General features: G+C 45.2%; 1 protein-coding gene across 5 annotated transcripts in view; it reads right to left on the reverse strand.

Moving 5' to 3' along the window:
• Positions 1 to 17,412, reverse strand: part of TEX11 (testis expressed 11) — a 138,601-nt gene that overhangs the window by 85,992 nt on the left and 35,197 nt on the right. For all 5 annotated transcript variants that reach the window (XM_075132610.1, XM_075132611.1, XM_048865185.2 and 2 more), the window contains 3 exons: positions 14,110 to 14,167; positions 13,173 to 13,268; positions 5,277 to 5,358 (listed from right to left, as the gene is read on the reverse strand). In XM_075132610.1, the coding sequence (XP_074988711.1) occupies positions 5,277 to 5,358; positions 13,173 to 13,268; positions 14,110 to 14,167 (236 nt within the window). The remainder of the gene's footprint in view (positions 1 to 5,276; positions 5,359 to 13,172; positions 13,269 to 14,109; positions 14,168 to 17,412) is intronic.

Raw genomic sequence — 17,412 nt, forward strand, 5'->3', positions numbered from 1 at the left:
CTTAGGTCCAGGATGGGTCTCAATACCCAAAAGTAAGGGAGGCTGAAGAAGTACAGAATGGAGAACCCCTAGCCTCGTAGATGTTGAGGTACTGGTTCTATGGCTCCTAACTGCAGGAGGCAGTCTATCTCCTGCCATGGTAGACTCCCGTGGGAAGGGTCCCTGAAGCGGGACAGGGAAGAGTGTTGTGGAGGAGATAGGAGGTGAAATGGATGGAATATCCAGATCTGACAATCTTTAGGACTCATCTGTCCAATGTTATGCACTCCCAGGCTCTGTGGAATGCTGCCAAACAGTGGCCAAATAGGTGTGTGGTCACAGGTGATAGTGAGGGCAACATTCCCTCTAATTTTTGACAGGCCACGTGCGTAAAAAATTTCTTCTGTGCAAATTTTTGTGCATGTGGTGTTTCACTGTGTGCACGGGGTTTAGGATCTGTGTGCGCATGTGCACAGCTTAGAGGGAACAGTGGTGAGGAGTGGTCTCATGGCACCCCAACCTCCCCATCAAAAGTGGAGTTTAAGGGCAGGCAGTTAGATCAAGGACTGGGAGCCTGAGGGCTTCCACTTCGAGAATCTCCTCTTCTTCCTCTGAGGCTCAGAATGCTGCTGCACTGGGAACACTGCTGAATACTGTCTGTGTTGGTATTGTGAGCTGAATCGTCTCATTTGCCCCAGTGTATAAATTCCCAGTGATCTGAGAGTGGCCCTGGAACCCTTCAGGGAGTGGAGGGAGGCATCGGTCTTCTTGGCAAAGAGTTTCATCCCTTCAAAGGGGAGGTCTTCCACCATTGTCTGCACCTCCTTCAGGAAACCCAAGAGGTGAAGCCATGACACGCACCTCATCACCACCGGAGTGGAGACAGCCCTGGCAGCCATGTCGGCAGCGTTGAGAGTCGACTGTTGAGTTGTTTTTGCCACCAGTTGGCCTTCCTGGATGATAGCCTTGAAGGAATCCTAGGAGCTCTATGGCACTTTTATCAATAAAGTCCTGTAATTTGTGTAATCATTATTTGCCAGAAGTGCCTGGTAGTTTGCAATTCGGAACCGAAAGGTGGCTGAGGAGTACATTTTACTACCAAAGAGATCAAGACGTGACCAACCTCTGTCGTAGGGCATCATTCTAAAGTGGTGCTGACAGCCACGAGAATTCACAGCATCTACCATGATGGAATTGGATGGTGGGTGGGCAAATAGGAACTCTGACTCCTTTGTGAGGACACAGTATTTTTTGTCCACTTGCTTGCAAGTCAGGACCATCGAGACCTGGAGTTCCCACAGAGCCTTAGCAGGGTCTAGGATGGCCTCATAATTGGGAGGATGACTTTGGAGGTGGATGAGACGTGGAGGATATCAATAAGTTGGTGGTGAGTATCCTTAACCTCCTCCAATGGTATATAAAGGGTGTCAGTCACTCTCTTTGCCAGCTCCTGGAATAGGTGAAAATCATCTGCTATGGGGGGTTGTGATGGCATGACCGCCTTGTCTAGTGAAGAGGAGGATATGGCATTGGGTGCAATCTCCTCCTCAGCATCCATCTCCAGCTCCACAACCTCTAAGGATACTGAGGCTCACGATTCTATAGCTGAGGGAGCCTGTCTGTGAGGTTCTCTGATGACACGTGGTGTCCTGGAGGAAGGCTGGCGATGAGCTGTCCAGCGGTCCCTGTAGGGCCACTGTGGTGGCATAGGGCCTGGTGGAGGTGCCCATGGGTGACCATACCAGGATGTCAGCAGTGCCATCTGGTGGTACATTCCTGGACTCTGTTGGTATTGGGTCCCATATGGAGCCTCGGAGGAGTACTCAGAAGTCCATCTGATTCACTGTCAGATCCTTTGCTTGACCATGGCGGTGCGTACCAGGATTGTAGGGAAATACCTCTTGAGTGACCATGGCTCAGTGCCATCGTCTCAGTACCGAGGGGCGGCGAGTTCTGAACTTCCAATATAACCAGGTCCCCGGTCTGCTGGAGTTCTGTTGGCACCGAGCATCCCAGCATCGGTGGCGGTGCCAGAGGGGATGGAGACCTTGCCCATGCCAATCTGTCTGGTGCCAGCTGGGTCAGTGCCACCGGTGGTACCAATGACGGTTCATATTCTGGGAGCAGTTTAGGGCATTTTCCCTTATCCTTCCGTACCAGAGATTCGGTGCCCATGACCAAAGTTTACGTGGGCCTATCAGCGGCTCTGGGTGCCAACGGTCGCCATGAGGTATGGGTGCCTGACGACCTCAGTGCCTGCAGTGCCAAGGATACTGAGCAAGATGGTGATCAGTTTCAGTTATCCCATGGCTCGCTGAGGAGACTTCCCACTCTCTTTTTTAGCTTTTGAGAGGAGTTCCCAGACCACTTTCTCGACCCACTATGCTTTGAAGTCGAAGGCTGGGAAGAAGACTCACGCCTGATTTGGGGCTGTGGTCGGAGATCCTCCTCCATGAAGATGATCTTCTGGTGAAGCTCTTGGTCTTTGCGGGATTTCAGTCGAAGTTCTTGGCAGAGGGAACACTTTTGCTGAATGTGGCCCCCGCCAAGGCAGCGAATGTATTGAGAGTGCTTGTCCGTGACTGGGATTGCCTTGCTCGAGTATTCGCAAAAAGAAAAGGAGGACTTGTGGCACCTTAGAGACTAACCAACCTACTTGAGCACAAGCTTTCGTGAGCCACGCTCACCTCATCGGACACCTCACAAAAGCCTGTGCTCAAGTAGGTTGGTTAGTCTCTAAGGTGCCACAAGTACTCCTTTTCTTTTTGCAAATACAGACTAACACGGCTGTTACTCTGAAACCTTGCTCAAGTATAACACTTCTTGAAGCCCCGAGAGCCAAGCATAACCTTGTCCAGCGGGGTCCCCCATTCCCACCAGGGACACTGGAAAAACAAAGTCCTTTTTCTTTTCTTTTTTCTTCTTTTCTTCTGGCAGGGCCAAAATAAAGATAAGGGAAGGCTAAAGAACTTTTAGAAGCTAAAAATTAACAACTGAAAGAAGAGTTAAGGAACAGATTGATAGAGCCAGAAGAGTTCCCAGAAGTCACCTACTACAGGACAAGCCTAACAAAGAAAATAACAGAATGCCACTAGCCGTCACCTTCAGCCCCCAACTAAAACCCCTCCAACGCATTATTAAGGATCTACAACCTATCCTAAAGGATGACCCAACACTCTCACAAATCTTGGGAGACAGGCCAGTCCTTGCCTACAGACAGCCCCGCAACCTGAAGCAAATACTCACCAACAACCACATACCACATAACAGAACCACTAACCCAGGAACTTATCCTTGCAACAAAGACCGTTGCCAACTGTGCCCACATATCTATTCAGGGGATACCATCACAGGGCCTAATAACATCAGCCACACTATCAGAGGCTCGTTCACCTGCACATCCACCAATGTGATATATGCCATCATGTGCCAGCAATGCCCCTCTGCCATTTACATTGGTCAAACTGGACAGTCTCTACGTAAAAGAATAAATGGACACAAATCAGATGTCAAGAATTATAACATTCATAAACCAGTCGGAGAACACTTCAATCTCTCTGGTCACGCAATCACAGACATGAAGGTCGCTATCTTAAAACAAAAAAACTTCAAATCCAGACTCCAGCGAGAAACTGCTGAATTGGAATTCATTTGCAAATTGGATACTATTAATTTAGGCTTAAATAGAGACTGGGAGTGGCTAAGTCATTATGCAAGGTAGCCTATTTCCCCTTGTTTTTTCCTACCCCCCCCACCCCCTCCAGACGTTCTGGTTAAACTTGGATTTAAACTTGGAGAGTGGTCAGTTTGGATGAGCTATTGCCAGCAGGAGAGTGAGTTTGTGTGTGTGTGTGTGTGTGTGTGTCCCCGGAAAAAAAAAGGGGGGGGGTGAGAAAGCCTGGATTTGTGCTGGACATGGCCCACCTTGATTACCATGCACATTGTAGGGAGAGTGGTCACTTTGGATGAGCTATTACCAGCAGGAGAGTGAGGTTGTGTGTCTATGTGGGGGGGGAGGGGCGAGAAAACCTGGATTTGTGCTGGAAATGGCCCACCTTGATTATCATGCACATTGTAGGGAGAGTGGTCACTTTGGATGAGCTATTACCAGCAGGATAGTGAGTTTGTGTGTGTGGTTTTTGGAGGGGGGTGAGGGGATGAGAGAACCTGGATTTGTGCAGAAAATGGCCCACCTTGATTATCATGCACATTGTGAAGAGAGTTGTCACTTTGGATGGGCTATTACCAGCAGGAGAGTGAGTTTGTGTGGGGGGGGGTGGAGGGTGAGAAAACCTGGATTTGTGCTGGAAATGGCCCAACTTGATGATCACTTTAGATAAGCTATTACCAGCAGGACAGTGGGGTGGGAGGAGGTATTGTTTCATGATCTCTGTGTGTATATAATGTCTGCTGCAGTTTCCACGGTATGCATCCGATAAAGTGAGCTGTAGCTCACGAAAGCTCATGCTCAAATAAATTGGTTAGTCTCTAAGGTGCCACAAGTACTCCTTTTCTTTTTGCGAATACAGACTAACACGGCTGTTACTCTGAAACGTGCTCATGGACAGTTAATGGCTCCATCTCTAGCTGGGGCGGTAGAGAAAGAACTGAGGACAGTTAGCCCAAGCGCACTGACTAGCCTCCTGGCACAGCATGAGGAGAGGTACCACATGTGTGAGCCCAACAGACACTGCTACCGAAGTTCACCCAATCAGCAGCACAGGGACACAGCTACAGTGGAGTACTCATAGGGACACTACTCGAAGGAGAACTTTATTTTATCAACACATGGCCGATCACTATCTTGACCACTCTACTTATACTCAGCCAGACTCTGCATCCTTACTCATGTGAAGTAGTATCTTACCTCACAAGCAGAGGAGTAACTGTGCTGGCCTTCTGCACAGAATTTAATTTCACCCTGAGTGAATACAGCCCAAAGTCTAAAACCACCAACATTTTTACACAGCTGTCTTTTCACTACCTTAGTACTAACAAGTCCTCCCCCAGCAAATGAATGTAACTCACTCAGCAGCAAAAGAAACTTTTTCCTTTTACTCAAAGTTACACCAGGCCCTCAATAGCATTTGTATTCCCAAGGATTGCTATAATAATTTTAGACAGATTTCCACACCACATACATCCCAAAACCAGGCTGTGACATTTAGCAAATAAGTCCCCTTCTACAACAGATAAGAGATTAATTTCAACTCTCTCCCACATCATTCATTCTTACTTCTTGGGCCTGGAATACAATGACATTATTCTGAACCACATTACATAAGGAGCTGTGATACCTGTCCTGACATCTTCATCAGATGCTCCACTTTTCAGAAGGATTTTAATTTTCAAGAAAAACCCAGCTGGATGCATATTCTCCTGCATATTGAAAAACAATGACATTATATGAACAGCCAGATTATTTTTTGAAACTCAGGAAACAATTTCAGCTGAATCCTATCAAGAGTCCAGCACATTCACAAACATGAAAGAATGTCAGGAAATTCTAGCCAGGACAGGCTTTTCCCCCAACAACACAGGGATTGTCTACACTGGCACTTTACAGCGCTGCAACTTTCTCGCTCAGGGGTGTGAACTCAGCCCCCCCGAGCGCTGCAAGTTTCAGCGCTGTGAAGTGCCAGTGTAGACAGTGCACCAGTGCTGGGAGCTGCGCCCCTCCTGGAGGTGGTTTTCTTAGACTTTCTGTAGTCGTTGTGCTGAGACTCCATAAGCCACGTTAAAGCGCTGCACGTTGCCAGTGAAGACGTGCCCATAGTCTCCACAGTATTCTCCAATCTAGTTTTAAATGTCCCAAGCAATGGCTACGTAACTGGCAATCTTTCCTTCTGGGAGGAGATGCAAATTTCTGACACACTCAGTGTCTAAATTTTCATTTTTCTTTCTTAATTTTTATGTTGCCAAGAGGTTCTGAGTAGGTCTCAAGAGTGAAATGCAGTAACCTGATCTTGCTGGATCCATCTATAGACATTTCAGAACAAAGGCTGAGAGTGTTCTGAATGTTTACATTCTGGCAGAATTCATTCCTCCCCTACAAGGGCTTGAATTGACTGGATTAATGTAGAATTAATAACAGGTAGGATTCCAGGCAGTTTAGGAGACTGTGCACTTCAGTGCTTAGAAACTACTGTGATGGCAGGAAAATAAAAACCTGAATAGACTAATACTTCAAATGCTTATGGGTTTGCATGCCATGACCTCTTTCCCACACTTGATTATCAACAGAAAGTGCACCTGAGAAAAACGTAACTAACCTATTGTGTAATTGTTCTTCAAGACATGTTTCACGTGTCCATTCCACTCTTGGTGTCTGCACGTCCACCACATTGTCACTGGAAACTTTTTCCCTCAGCAGTGCCCATTGGGCAGCTAGGGCTCCCCCACTGGTGCGCACCACTGCATGCACGTATGAAAAGCAGAGTTCTCGCTAGCCTCTTTCTCTTCCTTCTTACCATAACTCCGATGGAGAAGCATAGGAAGGCATGTCATAGAATGGATATATGCAACAAATCTCAAAGAACTAACACAGAACAGGTTAGTAACCATTTTTTCTTATTTGATTGATTGCACATGTGCATTCCACTCTTAGTGACTCACAAGACAGAGAATAGGAGGTGGAATCAGAGTCTATTTCAATGAAGGTTGGAGAACAACTCAACCCACTCTAGCATTATCTCTGCCATCTTGAGCCACAGCATAGTGGGAGGCAAATGTGTAGACTGAGGACCAGGTTGTTTTTGGTTTACAAATGTCTGCAATTAGAACTTGTTCCAGAAAGACGACCAAGGTTGATTTTGATCTTGTTAAATGAGCTGTGACTGACAGGCAGAGCAATATTAGTCAAATCATAACATTTGTATACAAGATACAATCCAGGAAGAAATTCTCTGGGTCAATGACTGCCCTCTTAATCTGTCAGTCACTGCTATGAACAGCTGGGAAAATTTCCAAACATGTCTGGTTCTATCTGGGTAAAATGCCAAGTCCCTTCTGACATCCAAGATGGGCTCCCCATCCCAGGGCTGAAGCATCTGTCACTTTAAAGAGAATTGGTTGTGAATGGGCAAATGGAATGCCTACACATACATTGGCTGGATCTGTCCACCAACCTAGGTAGGTGATGACATGAGAGGACATTCTTACCACAAAGTCCAATTGAGGGCGGCTTGGCAAGTAAACTGATGCCAGCCAGACCTGCAGAGTGCTGAGTCGCAGTCTGGTCTATTGAACCACATAGGTGCAAGAGGCCATGTGAGCCAGAAGACTTAAACTGTTTCATGCCATGATCGGGTGAACCTTCAAACCTTTGACACTTGAACAAACTGCCTGAAACCTGGAGTCCAGAAAAAAAGGCCCTCAAATTCTTTTTTGGCCTTCCTAATTGTATTTTTACACTTCATTTGCCAGTGTTTATGCTCCTTTCTATTTTCCTCACTAGAATTTAACTTCCATTTTTTAAAGGATGCCTTTTTGCCTCTCACTGTTTCATTTACTTTGTTGTTTAGCCACGTTTGTTGTTTAACTCATACAACATTGTGCAAAATTCTGTGAAGTATATGCAATAAAACTAAACCAAGCACATTTTGTGATGATGTCTATTTGCAGCGTTTATCTGTGTGATTTTTATAACAAAGCAAAAAGAATTATAAGTTCCCTTAATATTATAACACATGGGAAAAGTGGAAACAGTTCCCTCCAGTCCTCGCTGGATTGCTGTGCATTTCAGAATCTAGTACAAACTTTCCCTCCTAGTCTTCGACACCTTCCATGTACTTCTCAGGAGAGGAAGGATGATATAGTGGTTAGACAATAGTGTAAGGGCATGGCTACACTTGCAGACGTAGAGCGCTTTGAGTTAAACCTAGCCTTCGGAGAGGGCAGCAGGGAAAGTGCTGCAGTCTGTCCACACTGACAGCTGCAAGTGCACTGGTGTGGCCACATTTGCAGCACTTGCAGCGGCACTGGGAGCGGTGCATTATGGGCAGCTATCCCACAGAGCACCTCTTCCCATTCTGGCACTGTAGCTTGTGGGAAGGGAGGGCGCGGGGCATCCTGGGTCCTGTCCCAATGTGCAGGGCCATTAATCGCGTCCTGCTCAGAAGAACTGTCACTCTGGGTAACGTGCATGACACTGTGGCTGGCTTTGCACAAACGGGTTTCCCTAACTGCAGAGGGGCGATAGATGGCACACATATTCCAATTCCAGCACCAGCCCACCTAGCCTCTGAGTACATTAATCGGAAGGGGTATTTCTCTATGGTTCTCCAGGCGCTTGTGGATCACTGTGGGCATTTCACTGACATTAACACAGGCTGGCCCGGAAAGGTGCATGACTCACACATCTTTCGGAACACTGGCCTGTTCAGGAAGCTGCAAGCCGGGATGTTTTTCCCAGACCAGAAGATCACCGTAGGGGAAGTCGAAATGCTGATTGTAATTCTTGGAGACCCCGCTTACCCTTTAATGCCATGGCTCATGAAACCCTACACAGGGAACCTTGACAGCAGCCAGCAGCAGTTCAACAACAGGCTGAGCTGGTGCAGAATGACTGTGGAGTGTGCTTTTGGCCATTTAAAGGGCCACTGGCACTCTCTGTATGGGAAGCTGGACCTGGCCGATGACAACATCCCCACAGTTATAGCCACGTGCTTTACTCTCCATAACATTTGTGAAGGGAAGGGTGAAAGATTCACTCAGGCATGGAACTCAGAGGTTCAACACCTGGAGGCTGAATTTGAACAGCAAGAGAGCAGGGTTATTAGAGGGGCCCAGTGCAGGCCTGCAAGGATTAGGGATGCCATGAGGGAGCAACCTGAGGCTGAAAGCCACCGGTAATGTTTGGTGCCTTGCACAGGAGTGAAGTGCAGTGGTTCCAATGATAATAGGAATCTGTGTTTGCTACACTGACTTGCAGTGCCTTTTGCTTTCCTGGGCTAAGGTATCATTTACTTCATGCAATAATAAAGAATGTTTTCAAAGCCAAAAAATCCATTTATTGAAAAGAAAACTCATTTATTGAAAAGAAACACAACGGCTTGGGAAAAAGAAAGGGCAAGGAGGTGGGGTGGTGAACAGTACAATCACAGATTTGCGTATGTCCTGTTATCATACTCAGCCTTCCTGTCTGGAGTGCTGTGCAATGAGTGCTGCACTTCAGGGTGGCTGTACTGCCTGGTGATGGGGGTTGAGTGCAGTGGGTAAGGGTTGTCGTTTGCAGGGTTGGGTGGTGAAGCTACAGGTGTTGGAAGCAGCTGGTGGCAATAAGAAACCAGATGTTGGGGAAAGCAGGTTGGTGGTGACATGGGGGCACAAGGGAAAGAGTTTTGGGACAAGGGCTGCAGCAGGGGGGCAGGCGCAGATCTGCTCTGTCTGCAGTGCTATGAGCACCTGCATCGAGTCCGCTTTGCGCTCCATGATGCTTATCAGCCGATCCGTGCTTTGCTGCCAGAGCTCCGCGCTTTTGTGCCAGCACTCCTCATTCTGCTGGCGGATCCTCCTTTCACTCTTCCTCCACTCCTACGCTTTTAGATTCTCGTTAAGGGGCTGCTGCATTACTTCATGCAGCATGTCCTCTTTGCTTCTACGTGGCCTCTTCCTATTTTTTTGGAGTCTTTCGGACGGTGATAACTCGGACGGCTGAGATCTCAAGGTTGCATCTATAAAGGCAAAATGTAACATTTAACAGAGGCAGCATTGTTCACACCAGACAGAGCAATGATTCCCCCCTACTTAAAGGCAAGCACAGTCTACACAATAGCATAATTTGCCTGTCCCAAAGCGAGCGCATATAACCCACGGGAGCCCCAAAATAGTGAGTAAGCACAAGCGTGACTGACTGTTTCACGGCTGTACTGTCCTCTGGGTTTCTGTGCCTTGGGGAGAGCCAACAGCTGCAGGGAGCCCCTATACTGAACACTGTCCCCACATTTTCCACAGGAGTTCGTCCTGGAAGATATCTCACTGCTGAGGGTGACCTAGGAAGCAAGGGAGGGTCTTCTACTGCAATGCAGCTTCCGCCCTGACCCATATGCAGCTTGTCTGTGTGCAGAAATGGTCCCCCCGCCTCTCACGGCACAGTGGCATGGACATGTTAGCCTGACTGGGACAAGAACCACAGTGGCTCTCCCGAGAAACCTGCACAAGCACATTGCCCAAGTTGTGGATGAGACCTTTGAAGAGATCACTGAGGCTGATTACCATGATGTGAGAGAGCACATCAATGCCCTATTAAGCATCTAGGCATGCATGCAGCCCTAACCCTCCTTGCCCCAAGAGCCCGCACCAAATGACTTCCTTCCCAAAATAAAAGTCACTTACCGGGCACGTCCTCTGGTGTTTGTTCTTCCCCAAGCACCAGCCGCACAACTGGCTACCTTCCTCTTGGCTTGAGAACAGCTCCTGGCTGTATGCATCTAGGGATTCCAGGGTGTCTTCCTCCTCCTCAGCACCCTCGCTCCTGCTTTCCTCCTCCTCCTCCTGCCTTATTGAACTGGGCTCTGAAGTGTCCATCGTGGTACTCAGAGTGGAGGTGGGGTCACCCCCAAGTACCGCGTCCAGCTCTTTGTACGACACTTCTGGAGGCCGATCAGAGCGCATTAACAGACCGGGGCGTCCACACTGGCGCTCCAGCGGGGGCGCATCAAACGTTATTCCACTCGCCGAGGTGCAGTACCAGGAGCACTCTAGCCGCGGAGTCAGAGCGCTCCACGTGCCTTGCCAGTGTGGACACGTCGTGAGTTAGAGTGCACGGGGCTGCTTTAATGCGCTCTAACTTGCAAGTGTAGCCATGCCCTTAGACTTGTGAGACCTGGTTTCAGGTCCTTGCTCCTCTACAGACTTGCTAGGTTACTTGGGACAAGTCATTTTGCCTCTCTTTGTGCCCTAGTTCCCCATCTGTAAAATGAGGATAAATAGTACTTGTCTACCACACAGATTGTAAGGCCTTCAGATACTACGGTGATGGGGGGATATCCTAAGATACATTCTCCATTGCCTCTAAGCCACACTATATCACTTGACTGAAAGCCTCGACAGCATTTGCTGCAGGTAAAGTTGGATTTTAGCTTTTACTTAAAATCATTAAAATCTTAATCAAAATTTTGAATTTACAATTCATTTTTAAGCCAAAGAAATGGAAATGTAAAGATGTCCAGCCAAAGATTAATTCTACTGAAACGTCATTTGCACAGGCTAACCCAAAGGGAAGGAGGAATGAAATTAATTTGACATGTTCATATGGGAAAGAGAATTCTACAGGAGCACTATTTTATCATGGTCACACACTGTGGCCCAAGGGCAATAGTCTTCCAGTCTGTCATTTGAAAAACCAGGTGTTCTACATCTCAGCTGGACACCACTGAACTCTATTCTGTATGTGCAGATTTTATGCGTCCATGCCAAAAAAATGGTCTGACCATTATTATCAACAGGCATCTACTACTGATGGAAATACATAGCAGAAAGACAGATGCATGATCTGCACATTCAGCAGGGCTTCTTCTTAATGAAAGCTACCAGCACTACACCAGTTTGTGAACATGGCAAATGAATCAGAAAAAACACAAAATGTATAGAGCGAGCCAAAGTTATCTCTGATGGCGCTCCATTGACTTCAGATTTAAAAGTAGCCATACTTGAACAAAAAAGCTTCAGAAACAGATTTCAAAGAGAAACTGCAAAATTAAAATTCATTTACAAATTTAACACCTTTAATTTGGTCTTGAATAGGGACTGGGAGTGGCTGGCTCACTACAAAAGCAGCTTTGCCTCTCCTGGAATTGACACCTCCTCATCAATGATTGGGAGTGGACTACATCCACTCTGATAGAATTGGCCCTGTCAGCACTGGTTCTCCACTTGTGAGGTAACTCCCTTCTCTTCATGTGTCACTATAATAATGCCTGCATCTGTAATTTTCACTCCATGCATCTGAAGAAGTGGATTTTTAACCCACGAAAGTTTATGCCCAAATAAATCTGTTAGTCTTTAAGGTGCCACCGGACTCCTTGTTGTTTTTGTGGATACAGTGCTAACACGGCTACCACCGATACTTGACACAATGGGTGAATTTATCCCACAGTGTTGTGAGTATAAGCCAAATGTATTGGAAATGACTTTGGTGATGGTTTAGACCTGAGGTAGACAAAAATCAATGTTTTTGTTTAAATATTTAAAAAAATCAATTTATTTTAATAAAAAATATTAAATTAAATACAAGTGTGTTTTTAAAAATAAACCTATTTAAAATTAAATTTTAAATTATGACAACCTATGTTAAGACCAAAACTTACTAACATCTATTAAGATAATTTAAATTTAAATAAAAAACACTATTAAGCAGGATATATTTGCTATCAGTTTTGAAGAAAGGCGAACGACTGAACTGATGGAAGTCACTGGTAAGTAAGCACCTAGAGCCAGAGTTTGCGAAACCGTTTTTTGACAGCAGTATCTTTTCCTGCGGGTTCAGAGAGACTATTTTCTTCACTTGAGTTTATTTAACCAGTTAACTTTGAATGATCTAGTCATTAAATTGAAAAAACCAGTGGGAGCTGAAAAAGCAGGAAAGCTTGTTTTCCTCTTATAATCTAAGAATAAACACTGGGTGTGAGAGGATGAGATCTATTAATTCTAAAATCTTGAAGAACATGGTGACTAGAAACAATCCGTTCACTTCACTAACTACAGTTTAATAAAACAGTTTCAATCTCAAAATATGTTTTGATAAACTTTTTTTCCTATGTGTCCAGCACATTTAAGGTAATCTGAATGTCCATCCAAACAGAGCCTGACACAAATCATAAGTAAAAATTAATAATAACCTAGTAAATAAGAAATATTAGAAAATAGTAAATGGTGCAAAACAAAAATGAAAAAATTGAGAATCTGAATAAATGGAAATTAAGCTATATAACTGTTTAAACAAATATATGGTAGCAAAAAGAAGAACCAAAATTTAGTGTAAATGCCATATTTAGTTCCAAATCAATATGTTTTAATGGTTACCAACCAATGATAACCAACCTTTCTTTAGGAAAATAACTAAAAACACAAATGCAAAACAAGATTAAAATCAATTATTTAAATCAAGGTTTCCTGCTTGCCAATTTAAATCATTATTAAAATTTGTGTATTAAATCAATCCAGCCTGCTTAGACATCACAATAAGTTACAACCTCGTTAGCCAGGCTTATAGCCCTGAGAGCCTTGTCTTGATACTGTTCGCAATCCCACTCCAAATAGACAGTGGCTAATAACCGCAGCACTTTAGCCTAGAAAGAAAAGACAAAGTGAATAATTAAACTCAAATGAAATAACCAAAAACAACACTTAAATATTGCACAAAAGAGTGGAAATAAAGGAGATGGAAATATAAGCTGTGGATAATATTCACTGAAGCACACTGGGCCAGGGACTGTCTTCTCTGTTACTAGAGGTACAGTGCCAAGCACAATGTGTTGCTCCTTGATTGGGACTGCTAGGCACTACCATCATATAACAATTGTATTCTTATCCCTTCTGAAGATTTGTCTTGACATGGTAAACTGGTTAAGTTTAGGTCAGGCTTTTAGTAAACGTGCTAGCTAAGCCTGACCTAAACTTGACCTTTTCCCTTCTGTAGATGCAGGATAATCTTTAGCTTAATTTAGCTGGTCAAGTTCAAAGTTCATTTAAACTAGGGAAAAGATCAAGTAACACCACATTCACTAAAACTAACCTAAATTGACCACTTTTCCCAGTCAAGACAGAGCCTATGGGTTATAACGTAATTCTTCTCCAAATACACTAGCTGGAGCAAAGTATTAATGCACAAGCTTTACGTCTTTATGAAAATCTAGGTTCAAATATGACTAAGGACACACATAGCAATGACTCGGTCTCAGACTCAGCCTAGTATCGAGTGGAGAATTATTTACACTACACTACCATTCTGTGGGACTAAAATAGCAGGAAGTGCTAAAGATCAGGATGGATAACCACTGGCAGAGCTATGAGGGGAAGTCCAAGACTGGCAAAGAGAGGCACTGGGGGTTGCAGAGCAGGACTGGCACTAATGACATCCTGCTATTAGACTGTGTGTAATTCAGAAGTTTCTGTATGTTTATTTCTTACCTGCATTTCTTCCCCAGGAGAATACTTCTTATCCATTTTCCCAATATCATAGCTCTGGCTACAGTTTAAAAGAAAAGATAAGAATTGTATGGGCTAAGAGATGTAAGAAGAACTCAGTCAGCTTTCTGGACTACGCAGTGAACTCATACTTACCTTTTCCATTTCATTGATTATTAGGGCCACATAGAGCACAGAGGAAAATATTAGCTAAAATAAATGGTCACAAGATAAAAGATCCTCTGATTGATATAAAAGCATCAGAAAATAATATCCTTTAATAATATCCATGAGACTGCAGACTGGGCACATTACAGGAATAAAAATCAATAGAGATAGGACCAAGATATGTCAACTGTGCAAGCTGTGTCAGAAGCAGGCTCTAACACCTGCTAACACTTTTGAATGTCATATGGTAAAGAAAGTGATACTCTTCGGATTTAGCACTTTGGCTCAAGGTGTCCTTACAAAGGACGCTGTAAGAGTAACTGAATTCATTCTTGAACTTCACAGCCTGATATGATTATCATAGGACAAGACGACGACAACAAGACAGAGCACACAATCATACATAATCTTCACCATTATCTAAGAACAGACAGGATTTAATTTGCCTTCTAAATCCCCAGATCTGAATTAAACTAAGTTCTTTCTGCTGTTTTCAAGTAAGTTAATTAAGCTTCATAACCCCACTTTGAGGTAGATACGTAGTGCTGCCCCTTTTTGAACTGAGTGGCTAGTCAAATTTCTGGGCCCTGGAGATGTTCCAGTTGGAAGTAGAAATTGATGGAGTCTGATATTTTATTTGATGCAATCTTGTTTATTTACAAGGAATGTACAAAGTCCTGCTTCTCCAAACACAGGAGAAACCAAGAACAAAAGAATCAATTTCTTAGCTTGTACCCCGAAGTCTTTTTAGCCAACAGTCTGAAAAGCTCTCACTGACTTTTCTCAGGTCATGCTGTGCTCACAGACTGCTGCTTGGCTTTCTTGCTTTTTGTCTCTGCCTCTCTCTCTGTGTTGTGTGTTCTCAGTTTGTGTGTGCTCTGCCTTCCCTCTCATACACACACATTGTTCAGCAAAACCACTCTGCCCACTCAATCTAAACTCCTGGATGGGTTCACAACCCCATTTTGTCTTAGGTGAGGTGCTTCTGTTTAACACATTCTGATACTCATGTTAACTACAGGGTGCATTCTCACCCTAAGCTCAAAGAGGAGTGTGACCCAAGCAGTCACCAATACCTCTCAGAATAACAGAAATGTCATTCCCACTATACAGATGAGGAAATTTAGGCCTGGTCTACACTAAAAAGTTAAGTCAACCCAGCTACATCAGTCACGGGTGTGAAAAATCCACACCCCAGAGCAGTTAAGTTAAACTGACTTAACACCCAGTCTAGACAGCGCTAGGCGAATGGAAGAATTCTTCAGTCAACTTAGCTACCACCTGTTGGGGAGTTGGATTGCCTATGAAGATGGGAGAACCCCTCCCAACAGCACAGGTAGTGTCTATACTGAAGAGCTTACAGTGGTGCAGTTGCACCACTGCCGCAGTGCCACTGTAGTGTTTCAAGTGTAGACAAGCCCTAAACCACATAGAAGGTAAGTGACCTGCTTTCAAGGTCATGTCAAATCAGTAGCAGATCCAGAAACAGAACCTAGGAGTCTTGATTCCCAGTCCTTGTTCTAAACACTAAATCACAGTATAAAAGGCCTCTGAGGTGAATGCCTGTGGGTAATTCCATAAAACTGAAGCTAGGTAACAAATGGGACATGAGTGCAAAAACTTTAGGGATGCAAAAACAAATTACATCTGTGGGCAGTGGTGGATTAGCCAATGGGCCCCAGCCAACTGGGGGGGCCTCAGAATAGGGTGCCCTGCCCCCAGCAGACACGCACCGGGGCAGGGCCGAGTCTCCAAGCCCTGACCCCTCTCCCCAGCAGGAGCACCGGGCAGGGCAAGGCAAGCCCCCACACCCCGAACCTGCTCTGCTCCCTGGCAGCAGCACCGAGCAGACAGGGGAAGCCCCCACGCCTAACCCCACTCTGCTCCCTGGCAGCAGTGCTGGGAGGTGGGGTGGGGCTGGGGAAACCCCAGCGCCCCGGCCCCACTCCCCGTTTGAAGCCCCAAAAGGCACAGGAAGCCCCAGCGGCAAGACCCCGGATGGCAGCTGCCGCCCTGGGACTGGAGGAGGTCTGGCTCCCTGCTGCGGCCTCAGGGCTGGGAGAGTTCTCACTCCCCGCTGCGGCCCCAGCGCCCTCCGCGGGGGACAGAGCTTCTCTGGTCTTGGGGCCACAGGGGTGGGGGGGAGAAAGGAGCAAAGGGGGGCTGCAGTGAGCGGGTGAAATAGGGAAGGACTGTGGGTGGAATGGGGGAAAGGGACAGAATGGTGTGGGACCCTGGGCAGGGCCACAGGCAGAAAGTGTGCGGAGGAGGGCCCCCACATGCTCTGGCCCAAGGCCCCACAAAACCTTAATCTGCCTCTGTCTACAGGAATTTATTCCCAGATCTGATACTTTCTCAGTATGAGATAACATTAATCCCACTAGATGGTGCTATAACATTCTATCCAGGCAAATGTTTGTGCTTTGCAATGGTTAGTTCTGTACTCCAAAGATTTTCTCACTGGTGTTTGTGAGCACTTAGTATTCCATCTTCTAAGTAAAGAGAACAAAATAAAGAGATGTTCTCCAAAATATCAGTTTTAATGAACCCTAAACACTACTTCAAGACTTCCTTGACTCAATATCTATGATCATTAATTGTTTGAGATTAAAGGAGGCATTGTCAAATTGATTTCTTCTGAATAATTTTTTTTAAAATCTATTCTAATTTTCTGAGTCTGGCACAAGATAATTTTTCCTGATAGCCTAAATGTTCCTTTCTTAATTTTATTGCACTGCTTTCTTGGTCCCCACCTTACCACCCCTTACAATTCCTTTCCCACATTGGAATTTACACCCTATATGTAGATACTTAGCATGCTGTCATTTAGCCCAAATAGGCAGACAATTCATTTTATCTTTCCTCATAATCCAATTTCTCCAGCTTCTTAATCATTTGTGTTGCTGTTTTGTGGAGTCTCTCCAAGATGTCAACATTGGAAATCTAATAAATCTGTCAAGGTCACATGTAACAGTGAATAAGTAGTAAAGGCACCCGGCCAGTTGTGGAGCTGCCTGAGCCCTTGTAGCCCAATGAATGTGGCTGAGAACACTAAAGTAGGGAGAACTAATACATGAAACAAACTTTCATCAACAGTATAATTATGGCTTTTGGTATGTAACTCTTTTATGAGCAATT

The sequence above is a fragment of the Caretta caretta genome, chromosome 9 (assembly GCF_965140235.1).
Source record: "Caretta caretta isolate rCarCar2 chromosome 9, rCarCar1.hap1, whole genome shotgun sequence".
Taxonomy (NCBI): domain Eukaryota; kingdom Metazoa; phylum Chordata; order Testudines; family Cheloniidae; genus Caretta; species Caretta caretta.